We start from the raw sequence: 24809 nt of genomic DNA on the forward strand, positions 1-24809 counted from the left end.
TATTGCGACCCAGAGATGACGGGAGGGAGCAAGTTCTCTGCTCTGCATTAAATGGATATGAAAGATTACTTGGGAAAACAAAATTGTGACAATAAAGGAATCCTAGAACACATAGATAGTAGCACCTTTAAACGGAAACATTTGCAAGAAATAAACTGAAATGATTAAAAAAATGACCCCCATTGTTGCCAAGGTTCACTGTTCTGTTGGTTAAATCCAATATATATATATATATATTCACATACATATATACATATAAATATTTTCTAACTTTCCTCGTTTGCCAGTTTCATCTACTCCACCAAATCCAGTGTCTAAATACTTTCAGCAGAAACATGAGATTTAAGGATAAATCAGTCACAAAGTCTCAGAAAACCCAACACAAGTTTGTGAGATGTTATTATTTACTATAAATACAGTATTCACGGCCAAGCTAAAATCAACATTCTCAATTCAAAGCAATGTCTATCATCCATCATATACCAATATTTGCATATCCTCTGCCTACCTTTCCAATGCAACTGTAAACATTTTCCATCTTAAGCACTTGCACAATAGAAGTCACATATTTATAGACATTTACATATTTATCTACACTTGATATTTCTACAAAGCATAGAAAAAATATACTCCATTACATTTATTGTTACATGATTTATCGTCACCGTTTTGCGCGTGTTAGTTCATAAAGGTTCTTTTCATCCGCCAGGACATTTTTAGCAGGATCTGGCTGAGAGCAGCAATTGCAGAACAAGTGGCAAAAATACAATAAACCACTGCAGGCTTTGTCTGCAGCAAGTGGCGGAATAATTCGCCATCCTTTTTCAAAGTAATCATTTATAGACAATCTAATCACATTCTTCCCTCCTTGTGAAACACATTAGCGATCAAACTCACAGGCCAAAGCCAAATTCTGGGAGAACCAGTTCTACTTGTCGACGCATCTAAATAGACGGGAGGAGGAAGTGTTGTGTATTTAAGTATTTCTCTTCTCCTTATCACACACTTACGATCAGTGCTTTTCTTGGTGGAAAAGGTGGGCAATTTTTTTGTATTCGATCCAAGCGTGCTGCTGCAAAATTCCCCAAAAAAGAAAGGATCATTCGGAGGGGCAGAATGCTAGAATATCTCTGCATGGGGTACGTTTTAGTTCAAGTCCTATTGCCATGTGACTTGGCGAATGCAGACTAAGGATGGAGCTCAAATGGGGGGAAACCATTAGGCGGTTGGATGATTCAATTTGAATTGATTTGGCACTGCAGTGCTGTTTCTCTTCTTAGCTGGGACCACTTAACATTGAAATATGATACAGGAAAAAGGGGAAAAAAAATGCTGATTTCTAATAAAACGCTGACGCTCATTACATGTAATTATTCGATAATTAAATACAATTTTGACAGATTAGATGCAGCTGTAACCCTCGGTTATATCTTGAACACTTGAACTTATCAAAAATGTATTTTATAAGACAAAAATGACGGGACAATACACTTTCAATTTTTAAAAGCAATAGAAGCTCCAATTGATAAATAGCTTAGTTCATCTTGAGCACAACATAAACACAGAGCACATTACTTTCACCAAAACATAAGGTACGAGACGCCCAAACACTCAGGGGTTGAGCAGACTCGACATTCCAACCCGACAGTTCACTTTTAATAATAGATGTGCAGGCGGATTATTTATTTATTCTGCTAGTCTCCTCTGCTGTCTCAGTTGCCCTGCTTGATCTGGTTTCTAATTCTGGGAAAAATAATAAAAAAAATAAAAAAAGGAGGGGAGGGAAAACTTTTGAAGGAGACGGGGTGAGGTGTGGCATCGCCGACAAGGTGCTGTTTTCATTTCTTCTGTCAAAACGAGGGCAGCGGAAGGAAAAGGACACCGTATTCTACTCTTGTACCCTGCTGTGCTATTGTACCCTCCTTGTCATTAAAGGAAGCAGGTGTTTTTGACAAAATGGGGAGTGGGAAGGGGAGGGGTTGACTTATGAAAGGAGAAATTGAATAGAATGTTTCATCAGTGTTAAGACTACGTTTAAATAAACTGTGGGTTTTCGCTGTCTGTCCTCCAATGATGGAAGAAGGTGACACAAGTGTATTGGATTGACAGGTGTCTTCTAATAACCTTGTCTTTGGTGAAGCCACAAAAGAAGCAGGTGATCAGAAGAGATCTGCACACCTGTTTCCTTATCCTGGTCCAATAAATGAGCTAAACATAGCGCCCTACTGCCCTGTCCTTCTATTGATGTGAAATGGGCTTGTAACAAGCAGGGAAAGTGGAAACTGGTGGATTATTAATTTCTGGCAAACTGCCCTCGAAAGGCTTCAACTGTTTTTTTTTTTCCTATTAACTCTATTTTTAACCTTTTTTGTTCTTTAAAGTTTTTTGGAATGCTCTTCCAACAGTTGTACATTTGAACTTTGAAGGTTCTTGCTGGCGCTGAGCCGTCCGGCCCCCAAGCGCACCGCAGCTGTTCCACTACCACTGTAATCCCCCCACTACATAAGTTCACAGCTCGAGGAGAGGGGAAAGTGGAGGAACTTGAAGCGAGATGTACGGAGGAGCGGGCCTGGAAGGCAGGACTCGCCTCTGGGATTCGGGAACGCTCTGAAGAGGTTCGAGAGTGGTGTGTGGGTCGGGATGCCCTGGGGGCAAAGGAGCAAACGATCCTCCGAATTCAGGCGAGAGGATTTCAGTATTTTATCTTTTGTTATTGTTAAAATACAGGGGCATTAGCGGGACCTTTGCCGTTTTAATTAAATTCAGTGAAACTGCCAGGTAATTTTAAGCCATTGAACAACATAGTTCAAGGTCATTATGCTAAAGATCTATCATATTGGGTGTGTTGATGTGTTCACACATGATGTCAAGTGTGAGAAATTACTGTGCCTGTAAATACTACAGGAGTGATCAACAGGGGCTGCTGATCCGTCTCTGATAAGGAAGCCTTCAGCAAGCTTGTTAAAACTGCTGGGGGAGGCTAAAACCCGACAGACCAGCTGGTACATCTCTCTTAATTATCACGGCCTTCTCCACAGGCCTTGTGATAGCTCATGTTTGACTGTATTTGATATGACACCAAATATTCGCATGAGATGGAGCAGTACAGCTGAAAATATTTCGTGTGTGAGCACGCTGCTACATTTTGGTTTTCCCCAATATTACACGCTGGATTATGCCGAACACTTGCAGAACCTTCACCCAGTAAGGTGCTGGTGACGACACAGATTAGGACGTTGCTGCTGTTCTGCTAAAAAGCCGTGTGTGGATGTGCAAAGAAGATAATCCAAGATATCAATAAACTTATGAAAAAAAAAAGGATGAAAAGAAAAGAAAGGCATCTTGAAAGTCTTCAAGTCTCCAGTGACTTATTTCTGGCACATGTTTCACTTTTCAAAAACCACAATGCTGCTACTGTCAACTAATAAAAAAAAAAGAAAAAAAAAAAAGGCAGCACATGTGTGGCTTATATTGCTCAACAGAAAAAAAATATTCTAAATTGATTCAAATTTACCTCCTCCGAATTACAAGTGTGTGACAGGAGTGTGAAAGACTCCTGATTCCTGAATGCTTTGGCTACTGCGCCGACGGCGTCCAGATACACAAGTCAAGTTGCCTCGAACCGACGAGCCGTTTCCTGATTACCAAACACGCTCAGAGGCAGATATGCAGGTCATCATGCCGTTGTCAGTGCTGTCGACCACAGCTGCCAATATTCTCCCTCCATGTCTGCTGCAGCTGCTGGAGGTGCTGAAAGGCTCTCTGGGTGATGTTAAGAGCTGGATGGACCTTCCTCAGACTGGGCTCTCCGATTAGGGACAGGCCACATATCCCTAAGTAGGCATGGAGAGGGTCTGGTAGAACATGAGGGCAAAGAGGAGGAATGAATAGGGAGCAGAATGTGGGATGAGCACAAGAGGAGGGGAAAAAAAAAAAGAACAGAAATTAGGTCAGTCATGGTTAACATTTATCAGAGCAGAAGCATTTGCTTCTGAAAAATATGTAAACATCAAAAAAGCCCAAAAAGCACGACGACGGTCGGCACCTAGCGTGCCATTACTGAGTGAATGAAACTATAATCCAATTTTTCCGTTGCATCATTTTTTGCAGGAGACTCCTCTTTTACTGCGCCTTTAAGTGGATATCAATAATTCATTCGGAGTGGCCTTGCGACCCAAGGAAAGCTGCGCAGGCCAGTAAATGGAAGAATAATTGAATGAAATGACAGCTGACCGAAGACCGACTTCTGAATAAATCAAAGCAGTGTTGGCTGCGCCATTCAGGATTCTTAGTGACTGAGGAGAGGGCAATACTGGAGAGATGTAGGGAGGAGACCAACACACTGATGCAATGACCCTCTTGGACCATGGTTCCCTGGGGTTTTGGAGGCTGGGACCTCTGTGTAGCTTGCAGCATGAGATGTCATTAAATTGTAAAATGACATGGTATAGCCAACCTCAGCCCTTGTTGTACACTAGAATAAATGGTTAAATGTCATGATGAACCCTTGTAAAACTCTTAATGGGTAAGGGTTTCTGCAGCGGCCTAATCCCTTGTCAGACATAAATGTTATATCTTTTAGTCCCTAAGCTTTACTCATTTACAATACCATGCATTCATGACTGTAAAAACAGAGGAAAACATTGCAAGTTCATTTTCTGTCCTGGGTATGCTCATTCTCCAGTGACAATTAAATCACCTAACATTAAACCGAGACTTTATACAAACATACAATTGAGCTTGGCGTGTTAATTGAAAGTGGATGCAAGAGAGGAGGCCACAGGATTGTGAAATCCTTTTCAGTTACAGTATAAGACCAAAACTGTTTGAACACTTGCGCAATCGTCTTCGTAACATTTTTTGACTGTCAACAATGATAAAATCATTCAACTGTAAATAGTCAACTGTAAATTCAATTTTTTTTTTTGTTGCAATTCCTTGCCCTCTCTGAGCCTTGCATGCACAAAGTTGCATGAAGCGATATCAGAGAAAATGGGACATCATTTGAATGTAAGGAGAACAAAAGTTTGGGATTTCCAGACGGAGGTCATAAAGCAACATCGAGAAAGTGACACATTCAAAACTCCTAAATGAGACGATCCATCGCTAATGTTTCCGACGGTAATCAAAGCGAGGCTTCTTTACGCCGCTTACGATACTTTTATGTGTTAATCAGAGAGAGTACTTTGTTATCTTTGTGAATTTGGGGCAGCATTGCTCCACAAAACAAACCATTCCTACAATTAATGTTCTAAAGAGCATTTGTGAAGACTGGTTGGATCTGGTTGAATCAAATGTTCGAAGAACAGTTAGGTTCATGAGTTAGTCATCGGCAAGACAATCTCTTTTTGTTCCTTTTGTGGCAGGGAATTGTTACCATCCTATCTTCCTGAAACAGTTGCAGGACTGCACTGGTCCCGGCACAATCTCTACCTTTCCTGAAGAAGAAGCCCTGCGTTTGTTAAAATTCTCTTTTGTGCTTTGATATTTACAAGGATTTCTCAACACAGTGCATCTATGATTCAATGGTTTTCCAAGCCAATCTCCCCCTGCTTTGTTTCTGTAACGTGAGGAGCTTCTTCTTCTGTGTCCTCGGGGCTAACGATGAACAATCGACTCATCAATTACACATTACACGGGCAAGCGAGAACAAACGAACACGCCTTTGGACGTTTAAGGTTACAAGAGCTGATCTCTTGCCAACCTCGATCCACCTTTGTAAAGTAAAAAACAAAAAAAAAAAAACAAAGAGTGACTGACCATGGTGATACAATAGACAAAAAGGATATTGATAACCAATAGTCATACGTACTTTTGTTTTTTTTTTCTCATTGGGTTTCCAATGCAGTGACAAGACAAACACCATTGAGCACTGCGCCTCTACATCTAAACAGCATCAGTGATCAAACTGCAGTTCCACAACATCGGCCATACCTGGATGGCTGTCTGGCCACTTCGCGAAGCCGCCGACCAGCCGATCCTGTGTGGACAGGATGAAGTTCCTGTTCTTGTCAAAGTTTGTATACTGGAACACGTCTAACAGCTGGAAGAGCAGAGACAGTAGAATATTAGAAAGAAGCTGGGAACAGGAGTAATGTTAAATTACTGATGTTGATTATGTAATACATAAAAAAAGGTAAGAATTATATTGTCATTCCACATGCAAAAATTCAGCTTCATTTTGTACGGTCTAATTAAAAGCAACTGTAATTGCTGTGAATTTCCCTGTGAATGGGCAGCGTCTCAGTCATTATCTACAACAAGCATCGGATATTGCCTTTCTTGAGAAAACATCAGATAAGTGTTAATCATATACAAATATTTGGCTGGTGCAGATTTTCACCCTGGGGAACGGTTTTGACCCAGAAATGTACAAATTCACGGCGTGATTACTCATAACCGTTTTGCTGGCAGGTTTTGGGATTATGAGTCGATGTATGTTCCTCAGGCATTGTTATGACCCACATGCAGGAGGGGTTTGCGTGCTAAGATATCACTTACTATACATTTTTCTGATGAAAATGTGTTATTGTTGGGCAAAATTGTAAAAAAACGAGCAGCGGTGTTTGAACATTCCACATGTACGTACCTCTAATGTAGCTCCCACCCAAAAAGAGTAACAAGTGTCTACAGGTTTGTTTGGGCGCCCGTGGAAGCCGCTCTGTTGCCTCATGATGCACCAGCGTCGAATCCGATCCAGCTCTCGCTGACTAAGAGCCTCCTCGAGTCGGCCCATCAGACAAAGGGAGGCAATCGCACAGTATGTCCAACCGCCTGGTAACACAAGACGGGTGACTGGTGGTCAGTTATGCATAAACACAGTTTTTAACACAATCAATCCCAATTACATTGGAAGTGCTCCACCTGCTTGGATGTTCGGCAAAATTTGATGCCAGACAAGATGATTACAGGGCAGAGCAGTAAAAATAGACTGTGTCTGTGTATGGGCCCTTTTCCCCAGCAAAATATGTCATGGCATGCTTGTACTTTAGTTTTTCACTTTTTTTTTAAAATTTATTTATTTATAAATCGCTTACACGAAGCACTGTCTGTGGAATGGTTGTATTACTATGCTATAATACAAAAGTATCTATTAAACTGTTAAAAAGGAGGTGGAAGGAAGCATTTTCTCTGACAGCTCCAGCCAAACTCTATCAAAGCAAAACTATTTGGATTTGCTGACGGCAAAATTAAAATTGGCAAGTGGTTGCCACTTCTAATGTCTCTGCCGTGTTCACTTGATTGACGACAGGCTGTTATCAGAGCAGCTTCGAGAAGGAGCTATCCATCACCTTCGACATCTGCTCAGGTCTCGGGATACATTTAACTCCTCCAAGCGACAACCGCGCCACCTCCGTTGTCTTATCTCTAAGACAAAAGGCGGTCAAGGTAAAAGGACGCGCTCAGGTCAACTGTCAATCTGCTCATGTGTCATGTCAGCCTAGAATCAAACATGTCAGTTTGTATACCTCCTTTCACCTCCATTCAATGGGCTTTTCACCCTAAAAGCAAAACTAGGAAACACCGTTTTCCCTTAGCAATCTAAAAGTGGAGTCAGAAACTCACAGTCAGATACACAGGTACGGATCCAGAAAGCATGTAGGGCGTAACTATTTGTGACTTTATTTATTAATTTCAGTATTTAATTTTTACTTCCTCTGTGTGTACTTCTGAGCTGCTATGTCCACTGGGTTGCAAATCAAAGACTTCCTGCTGCAGGAAAACAATATTTGTCACAGAGACTGTGCAAAACATGGTTGCCTTGTATTTCTGAAAACCTGCATCTTTGTTGATCCTGTGACATAAGCTTTTCCAGATTTGCATAAAATCGGGTGCAGCCTCACGAGGCAGTGGTTAAAAAGGAAGGCTCGTGAGGAAAAGGAGGCCGGTTTGATCCTAAAACCACCTGGGGAATGTATTGTCAGAGCTTGCCCCCAACCTTATGATCAACAACCACTGAGGTGTCCTTGAACAAGGTGCTGAACACAAACTCCTGCAGCAGATCAGTTTAGCGGCAGCAGATCAGACTGCATTTATAAGAATCCAGTGAACAAAGGGTGAATCGGCTTATCAGTACTGCTTCCCCAAATAGACAGATTCAGAAAAAAAGGTAAAAATTTACCGATAATCCAAAACTTGTGGTGTTTGCATTAGATGATACTCAACTTTTCAGCACGGAAACCAACAGCCAATTGTTGGGAAAAAAATGCTAATTGTAAGGTATGCATGAAAATACTACTTTTAAAAAAGAAATATGAAAATAGTACCAAACAATACCAAAATTGCCATTATTCCACACTAAAAAAGGGAGTTAAAAATTATTCCTCAGGGTTGGAAGGGTTCAGGAGGTACTTTGAAAGTCCTTTGAGTGCTTTAACGCATGTGAGTAAAATGATCTTTGTGAATATAATACCCACATCACAAAAATATTTTTTACCCATGTTATAATTATGGAAACCTACAATTGAGAAGTTTTCACAAGCATTCAAAAAGGAAGCGTTCGGTCTTCAAACATTGGAACATGGCCTAGAGCAGGAGTGTATGTTAGCAACACAGAGGAAGCAGTGAGATAAAAGCAAAACTCATAAACATGAGGATGATTTCTAGCCCTGAAACATGGTTTCTCTGTGTTTAGGAATACACTGTTGTACAAAAACAAGCGTCTGTAACAGTAAGAAGTGCAAGGCGCTGTGCACATATCCAAGTGCAGTGTGGGGGGTCCTGATGCTGAGCAAACACTCGCTTCATGGGTGGGTGGGTAATGGGTATCTACTGTATATGTCTACTGATGTGTAATCACACCACAGACTGGCGCACACAAGTAAGCCAAGCTTCAGTCAAACGTGTAATCATGGAGATTAAACCTTAATAGTAGGGGGAGAATTACTTATCCGCTGATAAAAATAGATTTATTCGTTACATTTAATTACTCAATGATCTGAAGACACAAAAATATTGAGCTTCACTGACAAAGCTGAATATCAGTCTAGGAGCATTTTGAAATGCTGTGTTTCTTTGTTTCGGAAAGAGAGCTGTTGTGTCAGAATTAGGTTTACATTGAGCAGGAGAGGAATTAACGAGAACAATGCACATTCCACAATGCAATTACAGAAATGGATATTAAAAGGCAATCTTGTAAATCAATTACATCGCTTGACGGATGGAAATTAGCTATCCAGCTGGAATCTTTGCTCTATTTGGGCCAGATGTTTATTGTACATGGTACCCTAACAAAAAAATAAATGAATGAAATCAAATGAAAATGACAGAGCCACCATTCACACTTTTCTTTTACAAAAATGCTCCTGTCACACCCAAAAACATTTTTATTGTGATATAAATCTTAACATTTGACGAGTGGTCAACTCTAGTCTCATTTGTTATAAATGTAGAAATCAAATACAGATTGGCTTTATAATTGAGGTAACATACACGTTGTCCTTTGACCCTACACAAGAGTAAGGAGCGAAAAATAAGCAAAAATACAATTCAAATATCATAAATTGTTTTTTTTTTCCATACTTTTATTACACTTAAAGCTTGTTTAAAAATTACATTTTAGATGTATGTCATTAACATCCAGAAATAGCAGAGAATCATACTCACCGTGTGATTCCCGCCCAGCTCCCTGACCAAAACCACTGTCATATGACTATGTGGAGAAAAGGAGGAAAAATATATAAAAATTATTTGAAATAATTTCATTTGTTATTATTCGTTGTGTGGGTGTGTTGCAATAGGTACAGGTATAAAAATATATAGATATGCCAATATGTGTAAAGAGAGAAAGATATTGTGTCTATTAGAATATATGTTGGTACCAAATTTAGCATGAATGTGTTTCATTTGTTTAATTATACCTGACATTATGAGATTTCTTTTGTTTCAGAAGAGCACAGCAAAAGGGCACGGGGGAAAAAAAAGCACTAGGCTAATAAAGCCACAGGGACAATATAGAATTTTGAGGAGTATTTGAATTTTAAGTGGTAATCTGAATACTGACTTTATTAAAACAAATACAGAGAGCAAGTTGCTTAATTTAATTTGGAGCACAAATCCAAACTGGATTGAGCGCATGAATTATGTTTGGTAAGAATGAGATCCGGTTGCTGAGCAAAAGCAGCTGATTAAGTTGCTGTGACAACAGTTTCGTGTGACGACATCAATAGCACTGTTTACAACTGGCATTAAAATGTATCCTGAGTTGTCCGATAACAAGTGGATACAGGGAAAACCCGCGGGACACGCGGTGATCAGATCACTCGAGCCAAATACATTGAGAAGTAGAAAAGAAACTCTGAAGGATGGCCTTATCCCTAGATAACGTCTCTGAATGAAGATAATGTATACACACTAACACTTCTGTGGCTATGTCGTGATTTACCTCCCTTTGTTTTCCTCTGTGCTGCAGTTTCACCAGACAACAATCAGGTGCCCTACTGTATGCAGGTATGTGGATTTGCACGTTCATTTTCTTTTTTAATTATTACCTGACAAGACTGCATTGCTCTCTCTTGATTAAAGTAAAATCTAGCTCAGCTGGCGGTCTGTCTTCCACATCCTGGCTCTCTACGATCATCCAACACATAAAATGAGAAGGTACTTCCTTAAAAAGCATTTAAAGGGTCAGTGGAAAAAATAGAAGGAAGCTGTGATCGACGTGTTCCATTTCAGAAAATAAAAACATGATTCTATGTTTTATTTCACCTTAGTGGGCAACACACCCGCACATATCTTGTAATATACAGTCGCATTAACACGCCTGTTAAAAACATCTTCAGCCACTGCATGCAAAAATAACATGGTATTCATTCGTATAAAAAGGAAGTAAGTAAGCGTGACCTGGTCAAAACTGGAAATGCATTTTAATGTCACATATATGCACATCCAACGACCAGATGTTGATAAACTGCAAAAACAAAAGTGTTAAATCTGTTGTAAACACGGTACTTTTATGAGAATATTTGAGATTTGTGGTGCATCTGTCCACATGCTAACAATCTCAGCTGACTAAGTCTGTTATGACTATCTTTTCTTTGATGGATCAATTTAATTTGGAAAAATTGAGGGAAATTCTCTCCTGGTGAGGAATGTGGCATTTCATCTAGCCTTCTGCTCTTCGATCACTTTGACTGCACTTTAATGCAGCCAAAAATACAATTTTTCTGTTTCTTTTGCCAAGCAATGGAGCGATCATTATGCAAGAATGGGGCAACGTTCATTCCCTTACTGCTGCACCGAGCTGATAAAAATCGTTTTATGACTGAGCACAGCCAGCATATGTTCAGCTATCCTGGCATTTAAAATGATCAATGACATAGGGGGAAGATAGGTTATTGCCAAAGGAGACCCATCTGTATTCTCCTACTGCACACTGAACCAATTAAAAAAATACATTAAAAAATGGGACACAATTCAAGTTGAGTTCAAAGACTTTTAATGCTGCTAGATTTCCCAGGTGTTTTAACTGGTTTTGAACCTATAAAATTGCTTGAATGTCAAGACGCTGCTAGATGCAAGACACAGAGGCATTGCACCATGTGATAGGTCCAGTGAGGTGAAGACAACAGGTCTTGATCTCCCCCTGGTGGTTGGCTGCTGTACAGCTCCTGAAGACCATCATCTCCATAGAAGCGGCTTAATAAAAGTTGAATACCTTTTTCCAAATGATGGCTACTGTCAGTTTTGATGATGGGGATTTTTTTTTTTTTTTTAATCAATTACTTTCGCATTTTAAGATTTTAGAAAAGGACACTTGTAATATAGATCTAACTTTATAAAATCCGTGACTGTCCATTTTGAATGACGAAAGTACCACTGTGATAAACCGTCTGTGCTGGCCAAGACCTCCCTCAACTACTTCCTCAAATACCAGCTTCTTAAGATTTCACCAGTGCAAAATGGCAGCAGCACATTGCAGGGTATTTGGGCTTCATGTTTATACAGGAGCAATAATTGAAAGGCACTGGTGCAAAACTCAGTTCATCTGAAATGCAGCGAAAGGTAACCTACATTAAATATTCACCTTAGTATGGGCTAAAAAGATTTTATACAGTTATGCTGTAAATGGAGCTTATTCACGCGTATTCACTGTGAAGCCTGTTAATGCTCAGAAAAGGCTGCATATTTTTAAAAATGCCTGTCATTTAATCCCAAAACAGATAGCCGACACTGAGGTAAAAGTGTGTTACAGTCTGGTCAGTGCGTGAACATTTGTTAAATACTGCCAACAGAAGGATAGTGGCGCTGACTAAACAGGCTGCTATTTGCCAGCATATATTCACAAAAAAAGAAAGAAAAAAAAGGATTTAACATCAACTAACTGCACTTCTAGAGACGGTTCAGAATCAACCAGATGTCACAGGTAGCCTACTTAACTCTAAAGTCTTAATTTACAGCTACCTGTTAATGATTTCTTGTTGTGTGTTTTCTATAGGTTTGTAGGGAACACACAGGTTGGAATGTTGCATGCAGTAAGGGAACTGCATAACAGTTTCATGGTAAATATTTTGCTTTAATTACATTTAAATTAACTTTTTCTTGTCACAGAGATAAATAATATTATTGTGTTAAAATAATCTGAGATAGTTGAATGACAAGACTGATGAATCATACATCACCCACCATTCCAAAAAAAATCTTAGTTGCACAAGTCTTGTAGCGGAAAACTATTTGCTATAGATCAAGACAACACTGCAAAACCCCACCCTGACTTATTTATTAATATTTAAGTATCCACTGCAACCCATTTAAGATGGGCGGCCACATTTTAAAGTATTCAAGTAATGCTATGAAATTTGGAAAAACAAGGTTCCTTTTTCAGACATTAAAATGCACCCTAGGTGATCCACTCCTGAACCGACAACGAAAAGGTGTTAATTCACTGATGCTCCACTGACATCCCATCACTATCCCCACATTTGTAGGAGCATGGGGCTACATTTTGCCCACATCTTTTCACAGTCCGGACACACATTTGACATGAAAAACATTGAAAGATCACCAAGTGTTAGCCAATAGATATAATATTACAAGCACACCAAAAGCTAAGAAAATAGAATAACTTGGAATGGATGTTATTTGCCCTAAATAGCTCTCCATTGCCAAGGTAAGGTTTTTTGATAGGCACCGTTTTCAAAATTTGATTCACAGTGAGTGTTTGTGTACAGCAGTCCACTAAATCTGTGTTTTCCCTCGGCTCTCAGATGCTTCCAGTCACCACTGTGCTGGACAAGCCGCATACATGATGCATGAAGGAGTTTAGTAGTCGCGTTAAATGTATTCAAATGCCTGACTATCCCAAACTTAAGGCTGTTTGCCTGTGATCTGATCAGCCAGAACACATTAAATGATCTGAAAATGGCCGTAGTTTTATAGTTATGTAGGTTCATGTTTATTTAGGTTACATGCAAGCATCTCTATCTACCCATTCTAATGACTCATCTAAGGTTTGTCAAATCCACTCACCAAACTTCCTCTGATGTATTCAATGGCCTTCTGGATATCCATGCCTGACCAGTCATCCAGCATGTAACAGATACTGGCTGCACAGTAAATAAACCGTATATCATTTTCACTTCCTTCTGGCACTGCGTAGAAACTGAAAGCAGAGATTCACATGAACACAGTAAAAAAAAAAAGAAAGGACGGAAATGTGTAGATTTGGGATTCGCAACAACAAAAACAGATTTCAGCATTTCATGAGGTTCAATTCGGTCCACAACAATGTTATATGCCACACATGATTTACTTCATGTATGCGTGTGTGTGCATGTGTACACCAAAGCGAGTGCAATAATATCAGTCCCCATTAGGCTGGCCAGTCTTTACATGACCTCAGGTGTATGTGAGTCAGAGACGATGTGCCAGAGCAGATCAGGGCGCAGGTGCTAATTTGAGTATGTGTGGACTGACCTGCCGTCCTCTAACTGCAGTGCTCTGAGACCAGCCAAACAGGCCTTCTTGTTCACGCGGCTCAGGTCATCTCCCAGTATTAACAGTGAGCACAGCCCCGTGTAGGTCATGGCTACATGGCCACTGTCGTATGGATGGAGCACCCCTGGACCCTGAACAACAAATCATCATGAGACACTATCAACAACATAACGATGTACTTATTGAAATAGGCCGTAAATGTGGATACAGAAAATAACTTTCATCCCCCACCACCTAAAAGGAATTTCACCCTTTGGATACATCAATGAACTTGCAAATAACAGATACTATTCTTGTTTTTCTAGCCTCCATCAAAGATGCTGGAATCATAGTCCTTGTGACCTCAAGGCTGGATTATTGACAGTGCTTCTAATAAGGGGTAAATTGTCTGAAGCCCAATCACTTGATCCAAAACGGTACTTTGTGGAATGACATGTACTGGTAAACCCCATTATATTTCAGCTGGCTTAGCCTCAATGCGCTGGCTCCCTTTAAAATCCAAATCATAATTTAAATCTCTTCCCACAAAGCTCTTAACGGTCAGCCCCAATTAAGTCAAATACTCAGGATTCCTTGTTACACCAGTGCAACCCAACACTCCTCTGTGTTTTCTAGAGACAATAAATTTAAGTGGCAGGCAGAAATTCTTGGATATAATAATTTCCAGGTGGCTGAATTTATCATAAAGCCACACAGATTTAATTTTCTTTTACTGCTAAGTATCCATGTGCAGCAATTAAAGTGTGACAAATACACTCACAATCACGGGTATTATTATAGCTGCTATTCTGAGGCAAATAAATTATTCTTTTTTCCTACTAATGTGCAACAGCAAATTATTTTGAGTGTTTCAAATAGCTTCAGAAGGAGGATTACAACGGATGAGGATCATTAAATAACAAAATCCGACGCAGATGGAAAGTAGGAGAACCAAGTGATCGCAGCATTACATACACTGTTCTGAACAAAATCTTGAACTGAAAGGTGCGGAGGAATTCAGCTTTGAAACCTTATCCACAGAATAGATAGTACCTTAGTACTGTAAGGAATACCAATATGTGATGATCCTCGAAACCCACAACGACTGAGATTGGAATCTAGGGAGGGGAAACGGGAAAAGACAATGTTACAAAGGATGGGAATCAAGACACATAGCGAAATATATATATATTAACAACAAAAAAAAATCACCTCTCTAAGTCAGTCAAGCGTAAGACACTTGGCTGACCTTCAGTGGAATGCAGCAACAGTGTCTCAAAATGAACTACCGGTGACAACATGCTGTGTCATGCTGCCATCTAATGGTCACAGCATGAACACAGCATCTCACAGAAATCACAAAAACAAAACAATATGTTTAGTGTGATACTTTCAGGCTGCACTACATTTTATCGGGACTCTTGCCTAAGAGGTTAATTTCTTTTATACTGCGGTCATCAAGGAATAAGCCCATCAGAGAGACAGCATATGTTAGAAGTTTTGGGATTCAGAATGAGATGGTTTGGACATGGATAGAGGGGGAAAAGTGGATATTTTGATAGAAGAGGTCGGAAATGCTGGACAAAAGGCCTAAAGGAAGTCTCAAAAGCAAACAAGGGCATGAAGTTAGTTGGTGTGAGAGAAGAGGATGTAAGCATATGATTTGCTTTGGCAACCTCTGAAGGGAACAGTGGAAATTAAAAGAACTGTAGACTATTCAGGCATCAGAGACAAAATATCTGTTTCGGTTGCTGACAATTATTTTAAAAAGAGTAGTCTGAAAAGCTTGGTTTATTCAGCCAAGGCAAATTAAAGAAAGAAAGAAAAAACACAGCATGCCACAATGTTACAAGTTTGAATTGTTAATACATGTCCCTAATTGTGACCCATAAGGGGATCTCAACCGCTTGTGAGGGTGTATCTTATGTGCCAGACACCAAACATATGGCAGCCAAAACAAGCACCACCCAGCACAAGTTCTGATGATTTGCTGAATAATTAACTAACTGGGCATCTTAGCAGATGGCACAGAGTGGCTTATTAGAGAACGAAAAAAACAAGTTAGTACATATTTAATTACATTTTGGTGATGCAAAGAGGTGGAGTGTGACTGGGTGGGGGAGGAGGGGCATCTGGAGGACACCAACTTTAAGCATTCAGACAGAATTAAAATACTTTGCAGGCTTGCAGAATTCCAATTTTGTAACTCGTGAAAATTTCTAAAATGCATGACTGGCCCGTCTCTTCCACATTCATGAAAATGCAAAGACTTACAAGTGCATGATGTGATATCTGAAGAATGCAACCAGTTGTGTTAACACTAGCTCATAAGATCTGAATATATATGACAAATACAGGCGGTGAAACTGAGTTTGCCCATAACTGACAAAAGATTGTGAATAGCATAACCATTTGAATGTTCTCAGTGCATTTTTAGACACAACATTTTGAATTAAAGCAATAATGAGCGTGATAAATCAATATGCCATGGAATGGCCTTTGCAAATATTTAAAATGTTCACTGCATGTTTCCCTCATCATGCCACTGTTTGATTCACACAACCCTGTTGACAGGGGTTTCATTGTTAATGACAATACTACAATAGATAGAAAATCAAGGGACAGATAAGCCCAGTGAAATTGTTTGCTCAGAGCACTGTGTTGTATTTTGTTTTTATGCAGTGGGCCTGCAACCAAAGTGCTCGGATCAATCCCTGTTTATGGAGGATTTTTAGGGTTTTTCACTCGTAGGGACGGGTTGACAACCAGAATACGACTTACGGTCTTCCGCCGGTAGAACCTGCAACGAGTAGATCCACTCGATCATGAGGTTTCTATCGATTGCATCCAGAGCATCGAGCACATCGAGACCAGACAGGGCGAAAAAGATAATGGTCAACCTGGAAGTGAACAACACACATGCAGTGAATGAAAACCCCATTGAAACACCATGTAGAACATTTTTAAAAGTTGATATATGGGCTAGCTAAGTGTGTAAAGGGCTCAGAATCTCAACTAGCGACATGGTTTCATATAAGTTAAACGACTGATATTAAAGGAGAACGGTTAGTTCGTAGGAAGCCTGTTGTGCTAAAGACAGTCAGTCATAACTTCCAGAACTCCTTCACTGATGTGACAAACAAACATGCTAAGCTAAGCTAAATGCTACCCTCCATTCAAGGCGGCAAGTTGAGCCGCGGCTAGCTCGTACGGCTCGGCCGGTCCAGGTTGATTCCGAGAAGCGGTTTGGATTCCAGTTTGCTCACCTGGTCGTTTCCAAAGAGGCGTATCTTTCGGGTAACACTTGAAGCGTCCTCTGAAAGAACCGTACATGTCGGTCTCTCAAAAAGTCCATTTGCTCATATTCCTCAAACTGATTCTCCTCTTCCGCCATCTTTCCATCCGCAGCGATGGGGAATCTTTTCCGGTACACAACTTTTCAAAATAAAAGCTTTACAGTGCACTGCACTGGGCATGTAAACATTCACTCTACTTTCTGCATTACGTTTGAGAAGCCGAAATAATAAAAATGACCCGCCAACTAAATCAAAGAAAATTATAAAATTAAACCATGTCATTACGAGACCCGAAGGGCAGATTTTTCAGTTTATTTGGCTTTGTCTATAAACCAAGTGTTAATTACAGGAAAAATGTATTATAAACAATATCTGATCGACCAATACTTTAATCAAACACACACACAAAAAAAAAATCCAAACATTTTCTCATTAAATCACAACATATTGTATATCGTCAAGAGACAAACTGGTGTGAAGGCTTCTTTGCTGGCTTTATAGTAAACTAATATTGTTGTGTTTGTTCTTATATTTCTATAAGGTCTCACTGCGGATGGCATCCAGATTATTTCAGTCATGCCTCATCAACTTGTGATTTTCTTGTGTATCTTTTTTTTTTGGCCAAATTTTTATTTTTTCATTCCATTATTGTAACTTTATACCCCAGCCCTTGTAGCTTTGAAACTCCAAGTTTGTCCCGTTGTCTTTGAACACTAAATGTCAATGTACAGACTGCTCTGTTAGGAAACCCTGGCAAATAACATTACAGACCTCTTTTAGACTTCAAAACTGCCCCAATTTCTTCATGGCATGGATTCAACAAGGCACTGGGAACATTATTCAGAGACTTTAATATAAATCACACAATAGTACTTGCTGTCCCTTTAGATGTGTTGCCTGTGACTGTGGAGGACGTTTAAGTGATGCTCAATTGATATTAAAGGGCCGAATATGTGCCAGAAAACCATCCGCCACAAAATCACACCAGTTCAAGCTGTTGATAAAACGGCTGATCGGAAGTTTCTGACCCTCAGATCAAGCACGTCTAGTAAAACAGCCTTTCCTCCCAAATCTGATGCTTGGTTTGGACTTGGTTGTCTTGACAGAGTCTACATGTCTCCATGCATTGGGTGGCTGCCATATGATTGGCAGATTGGGGGATGACATGCAATCAAATAGGTGTTTAATAAAGTGGCAGGGGAGTCTTTATTTCCCACCCCTCGGCACCGTCTCTATAAATAATGATTTTACAGCTGGCCCTTTATCTTTCATTCAAATCCTATTATCCGCCTTTCTATCTATACTTTCTGCATGTGATAGAAAAAAGATGGTTGCTGGTCATAAACCTTGTCCCCAACTTGGAATGGCTATTCAACAACACAAAACATGATTAAAACTTGGTGTTGGGTGAAGTAAAATGTTCAGTCTAGGTTTTGTTTTTTTCAATTGTAAGTTGGAGGAATTCAGGGTGGAAAATAATAATTATAACAACCTCAGCTACTTAATTTACCCTGGTAAAAAGCTTATCATAAGTTTCTATGCCGAAATTCCTATCAGAAATCTTTGTGTTTGTAATAAAGGGGAAAGCAGTAAAGCTAATCTGACCCGTGAGCCATTTTTAGCACAGGCTCCCCTTCTGGAGGTCAATGTGTTTCATTCTCTCCTCCTATCTCTTTGTGAGACACTTGAGTCGAGTTGGGTCTTTGCTGACTTGGTCATCCACCTGCGTAAGGGACAATTTGGAAACATCCTTAAATTTCAACCTGTAAAGATTTGTCTTTGGAGCTAGTCTATCAATCTTACCTTCTCCGTCAATTTCTCCTGCCTCTCCTCTTCTTCTTCTTCTTCTTCTTCCATTAGTTTCTCCTGAAGCTTTACCTGCACCTTGTGAAGATCCTACAGACATGCATAAACATGCAAAGATTTTATTAGCTTAATGCTTTCATGTTTACACTGTGTTCATTTGTACTTTATTGGAATTTAAACATTGCTTTTTTTCTTTAGATGAAAACTGTTTTTTCAATTGTTCTCACTATAGGAAGAGTCATATGCCCTGAAGAAATTGTGCTGCAGCCAGTGTAATTTCTCTTTTTTGTGCATCCACTCCAGTACCTGTGGCAGTAAATTTCTAAAGTGTCAGTATCATTGTTGCTTCTTTTCAAGCAACTTATCATAGTTGCTAAAAAATGGTCTAGGACAAAAGAGGGTGACTCATCTCTCCGAGCAGTTGTGCTCTCTGGCTATCAGACTGATGATACTGCTACCATTATGAATCACCAATAACATATGCACTTCAAGTTTTTGCTTATCGTGGAACAATAAAACAACAACATTTATAACAAATCAAATAAATATTAAAAAGCAAAGAGGAGATGCAAGGGCATCAGAGAGGGTTATCATAATCATAAAAACAGAGCCATTATAGCTTGATGAACAGTTCACTCTATTTCTGGCAGACTCTATACCTCTTCACTCAAGTGTTTGCTGCACTGTGTTTCTTTCTCTCTGCTCTCATCCATTTCCCTCTCTTCCTCCTCTTCTTGAGTCCCCTTTTGTTCCTCCTCTTCTCTCTTCAGTTGAAGCAGCTCATCAACGGCCAGCTTCCTTTCAATCCGAGGCCGTCGCTCCTCCTGATGAATACAGTCATTTAAGATAGAAAAAATTGTCTGCTGTGGAATCTGGCAACTTTTATTAAATGTTTTGTACAAAGTTTCTCTTGTGACGCGATCCTGATAACAATTAAGGTAGAAAGATATAGCTTCTTTTCATTCATGCTCCGATGTACCTTCGGCAATCTCCTCCTTCGTATCTCCTCAGCCATTCTCTGCTGCTCTGCTTCTTTTTTCCTTCTCTTCGCTTCCTTCCATTCTTCTAGACGCTGGGCTGCCTCCCTCTTCTCCTCCTTAGCCCTAAATCATGGGAAAGAAAAAGCTCAAGGTATAAAAATGAAAAATAACATCGCTTGCACACATTTAATATGATTGTCAGAATGGTGTGTTCTTATATTTGTAAGATGTTAGTTACATTGCCTTGATGATATGATCAAAATTTTCTCTACCTAATCAATCAGAACGTCATTCTCCTCAACTTTGCACTCACTTCTGTAACCAAGCTTGATTCCTTGCCCTTTTTTTGTTCCTCTCTGCCTCTTCTGTCTCATTTTGCCTCTGTACCCTTGTTTGGAGTTCCTGATATTTCCTGGCCTTCCACATTCGGATAACCTGAGGAGGATAACCAATTAAAACTCTCTAGTACATTTTTTAAGCTTCCCCTCATCATATCAAGTCACACCACCTTGTTAATAACCATTTGAAGATGATCTGTACCTCTCTCTTCCTGTCCTGTAGATAAAGCAGCCTCTGGTACCAGTCCTCATGTTGCTGTATCTCCTGCATTGTTTTACTGGGCAGATACAATTTGGCCTCCTTCCTGTATGCAGGCTGCCCGCCATGCTTGGTCCAAACCTTTAAGTCAAGCAAATTGGCATGCTTCAGTTAAGAGCAGAATGTGGGCTAGTGCAAAACAGCGATGAAAAGTTTAATGAGTGGGCCAGAGGGAGAATTTGAAGTTGGCGGGAAAAAAGAAAATCCATTAAAAAAATAAGAGAACATTTCCAAGCCGGGAATCAGTGATGCCTTACCCTGAGGAAAGCTTGGTGGTCGTACTCCTCCCAGCCACCACAGCTGCCTCCTGTCTTCTGAAGGAAAGATTCTAGTGCTCTGACCTCGCCAGGGAGGTCTCTGTTGAGGGGTTTGTTCTTTTGTGGATGGGAAATTATGACTACCGATTAGATGCTTTTCTCTTATGTGACAATTATCTTCCAAGACAAATGATGAAACATTGCCATGACGATGAAACCAAAGATGTATGCAGAAACCCACGCTAGTGTCTGAGAACCTTCAGTCAAGCCAAACCCTACCATATCTTTCAGCATAACTGTAAATAACATATTATTACAGATGAAGGAAAAATGACATGTACCATAACCACGGGAGCTGCATGAGGCTTATGGTCTGACTTAATGTCAAACCTCCAGATTTCTATCTTCTTTTCATATGCAGTAATCTCCTGTCTGCATACCCTCTCCTCCTTCATAAGCTCTTCAAAGCTAAGAGGAGAGTAGAAGAGAGAGCAAAGCACATAAGTATCCACAACATTTCCATAATCATCCATAAATGTATTCCAAAAAAAGGTAAGAGCCATTTAAGCCGGGTAATTGCCTGCCTACTTGGTTGTTTTAGATTCGTGCAGATTTTTGACTACTGTGTAAAGGGAGTATTTAATTGCAGACTGGGAGTTGTATAAAGCACACTGATATATCAATAAAAACAGCTTAGTTGTATTTGTTGAGGGGCGCTTATTAGTAAAGTACATTTTAATTATGTAGTTTTGACCTTCTCATTCTAATTCGGTCCAAACTGTTCAGTGTGTTTTTACCATGAGTGCTGCTCTTCCCTCATAGCGTTGATTGAAATTTCAACCTCTGACATTATCCTCTGCAGCTTCTCAATCACTGAAACAGAAATGCAGAACACTGAGCTGTAAAGACACTGCAGTTACTGCTTTACCTTGGTGAATGATTTTATATATCACTAAAAAGAACACTGCTGAGTCAAGAATTCAATAAAGCAATTCAATCAATCAGTTATGTGACAAGAACCCATACTTAAACGGAAAACACCTTACCATTGTTTCATAAAGAAGATTTTTTTCCACACTGCAAAATAACTTTGGTAGCACCTGCTTTGTGCAAGAGACATAATCCTACAAAGCGCAATTCTTCTTCAAAACCCAGTTGACTCAAATACTGATATTATTTAATAAAGGCAGTGGCACTGCAATCCCAATGTGTGGGTTGCGCTGAAAGGTTGTACAATTTATGGAAGGGTGGACATATTTTCAAAAGAATTGTCACAAAAAAACAAAACATAAACACACCATCTAACCGATATCACTTACAACTTGGAGTTGGTTTCACATCCATCAGCTGTCTCTGAAATTTTCGGATCCCATTTTGAATCTTCACCAGCTGCTTCTGAAGATTCACTTCTGTATGTAAGAAAATACATAGCGCATTGTGAATAAATGTTTTATACACGGTGATAATATGTTGAGGGCAAATGGGGGTCATTTATTTCACTGGTATGATTCCCCTCTCGGCAAACATGCAGAAAAGGTCATTGAGCTCAAAAGGATATAAATACAGGGTAATTTTAGTGCAGTGAAAGACCCTTTCAACCCAACACATTAAAATGTCTCGAGGAAATTTTCAGCTCGTGTAATAAAAAATAAAGACCCACTCTCTGCTATCCTTTCTTCTCGCAGGGCTCTCTCATACTCTTCCGGTTCTGAACACACATCAGTCCAGCCATTTTTTCTGCACTGAACGCTCAGTATCCTCTCTTTTTCCAACATTTCAATCCTGTGAATTGGAAGGAGGGAATCTAAAAGTGTGCCTTGATCTGGATTATGTGATGTATATCACAAAAAACATGAATCATTACATTTACATAGAACATTGTAGTTGCCATGCATTGAAAAATACCACTAGGTTGTTGACTTGTATCTTTTTAAAACATGCATGGACATATTTATGTCTAGTGTGAATCACATTAGAGAAATGTTTGAAGAACTATAATACAACAACAAAAAGCTAAACATGGATCCAAAACTTACTGTCTCCGGTTCCTTTCGGCTTCTTTGAGAAACAGCGCCACTTTCTTTCTGACTTGACTCTCCTCCATATCGTTCGTCCGGCGAGGATTTGGGGATCGGCATTGCTGCATGGCACCGTCTCCCCTTTCCTGCAGAATTAAAAATGGATGAAGATAGTGAATCACATTGCACATAGCAAAGATTAATCATGGATATTTTGTGGACGTTTGCAGATGTTTTAAATAAACTTTAAACCAGACTAAACTAACCACGGTAAAAGGACAAGTTAATTTTGTCAGTCATTTGGGGTAACTCGGGGCTGGGTGTTGTGCCCAAGGACATTTGGGCACGACATTTGGGCACTAGTAGAAAGGAGGACAGTTCCTCCTTACTACTATCATCTATTACTGTTATGTTTTTTACTTGAAATTCTGGCACAACAATTTCCTTCGGGATTAATAAAGTTGTTCTCATCTCTCATCTCTCATCTCATTTCAGCATGAGGACAGTAGAAGCTGGGAATTCAACCGGCAGCTGCCCCATAAAGGTGTGTTTCAGAGTTTAATATGGGACAGAAAAGTTCAAAATAAAAGCAGAGGGACCACTTAGCCGACAATAATTATTTTAAATGACATTTGCCTTGATAAATATTCAATACTTCTGTAATGATAGCCACTTCGTATCAACTTAATCTGTTTGATAAAAAAAGAAGATGATACAGTGACACCATCATGTTGTAAACAAAGAAAGTACACGCATTGAATTTGACAGATTGTTTGAGGAGGATTTTAGTGGAAAAAAACTACCAAATAACTCTCCGGAGGTGGAACAGCTCCAGTTTGTGTGACCTAGAAGATTAGTCCAACGAGTTAACAAAGAAAACTCAGCTTTCAGAAGCTAACGATAGACGGCTAATGCTAATGCCAAGCTCGATGTCACGCTTTTCATCGACGAGGCGCATCGCGAATGTTAAAGATTTTACTTCACAATACTGCAGTGTACATTTTTAGAATTGTTTTCCCAATGATATAAACAATTATTATAATAATAAAGCAACTGTCGTGATAGCTACCGTGCAAAGTTGCTCCCACGAACAGGTGGTAGCCATAGCTGTTGCCATGGTGACTAGCACTGTAAACAACTTCTTCTTCTAGATCAATTACAAGTTAGCTTGAAATGTTGTTCGAAAGAAATATGATTCTATCATTATTATTCCATATATCCGCAATAATAATAATAATTACTTTTGATAATAAATAGATTGCATTATCTAAATATTGCATCAAGCCCTCCTCCATAAACAACTGAGTGTTATGTTATGTTATGTTATGTTATGTTATGTTATGTTATGTTATGTTATGTTATGTTATGTTATGTTATGTTATGAGGGAAATTGATTTGTTTTTAGATATGATAGCGCTTTTTAGTCCAAATGATGTACCCTTGGGCTGAAAAGAGAAACAAAGATTGGAAGACCAGCTTGTGAAACACAGAAAGTTTAATAGGGAGTTTCACTGTGTTGGGACCTAGAACAGTGTTTTTCTTGTTCCAGATGAATATATGTATCTTCTGTTGACAAATATAAGCCAATTGCAAACTGGCTCTATAATAATGAGGGGCACTACCTCATAGTAAATCGTTATGCTTATTTGAAACCAGCAGGGGGGGATGTTTGCAGAAAATGAACAACCTGAGAAGTGATTTGGCCTGGAAGGTATAACTGAAGAAACCACTGATGCATCTGCTCTCACCATGATAATTGTGTGACCTTTGCCAGGGGCTTCACTTTTTCCATGTGTTTAATTTCTCCTTAAGCAGAGTCATCTTTCTAAGTGGTTAAAACTTGCATTAAAACTTCATGTATCTAAAATGCTTTCATTCATCCATGTTTTTAATTTGGGACCTGAGGATGGTGTTTAACTCATAACGAATTTAAACTAGTTT

At 39.5% G+C, this 24809-nt stretch overlaps 2 protein-coding genes across 2 annotated transcripts; both read right to left on the minus strand.

Moving 5' to 3' along the window:
- Positions 1–1970: 1970 nt before the first annotated feature.
- Positions 1971–17364, minus strand: pggt1b (protein geranylgeranyltransferase type I, beta subunit). The gene is made up of 9 exons (XM_086174193.1): positions 17181–17364; positions 16696–16814; positions 14968–15032; positions 13915–14066; positions 13468–13600; positions 9607–9652; positions 6590–6774; positions 5935–6043; positions 1971–3854 (listed from the first exon to the last, which is right to left on the minus strand). Exons 1-9 carry the CDS (start codon positions 17306–17308, stop codon positions 3688–3690), a joined length of 1104 nt encoding a protein of 367 aa, XP_086030319.1. The 5' UTR covers positions 17309–17364; the 3' UTR covers positions 1971–3687.
- Positions 17365–17513: 149 nt separating this feature from the next.
- Positions 17514–23978, minus strand: ccdc112 (coiled-coil domain containing 112). The gene is made up of 13 exons (XM_086173688.1): positions 23938–23978; positions 22887–23014; positions 22511–22632; positions 22170–22259; positions 21648–21723; positions 21192–21318; positions 20851–20967; positions 20537–20674; positions 20310–20431; positions 19996–20119; positions 19676–19840; positions 19014–19106; positions 17514–18933 (listed from the first exon to the last, which is right to left on the minus strand). The coding sequence occupies exons 1-13, from the start codon at positions 23971–23973 to the stop codon at positions 18877–18879; spliced, it is 1395 nt and encodes a 464-aa protein (XP_086029814.1). The 5' UTR covers positions 23974–23978; the 3' UTR covers positions 17514–18876.
- Positions 23979–24809: the final 831 nt, after the last annotated feature.

This window comes from Fistularia commersonii, chromosome 26 (assembly GCF_037954325.1).
Source record: "Fistularia commersonii isolate RoL2024-O1a breed Wild chromosome 26, RoL_Fcom_v1.0, whole genome shotgun sequence".
Taxonomy (NCBI): Eukaryota; Metazoa; Chordata; class Actinopteri; order Syngnathiformes; family Fistulariidae; genus Fistularia; species Fistularia commersonii.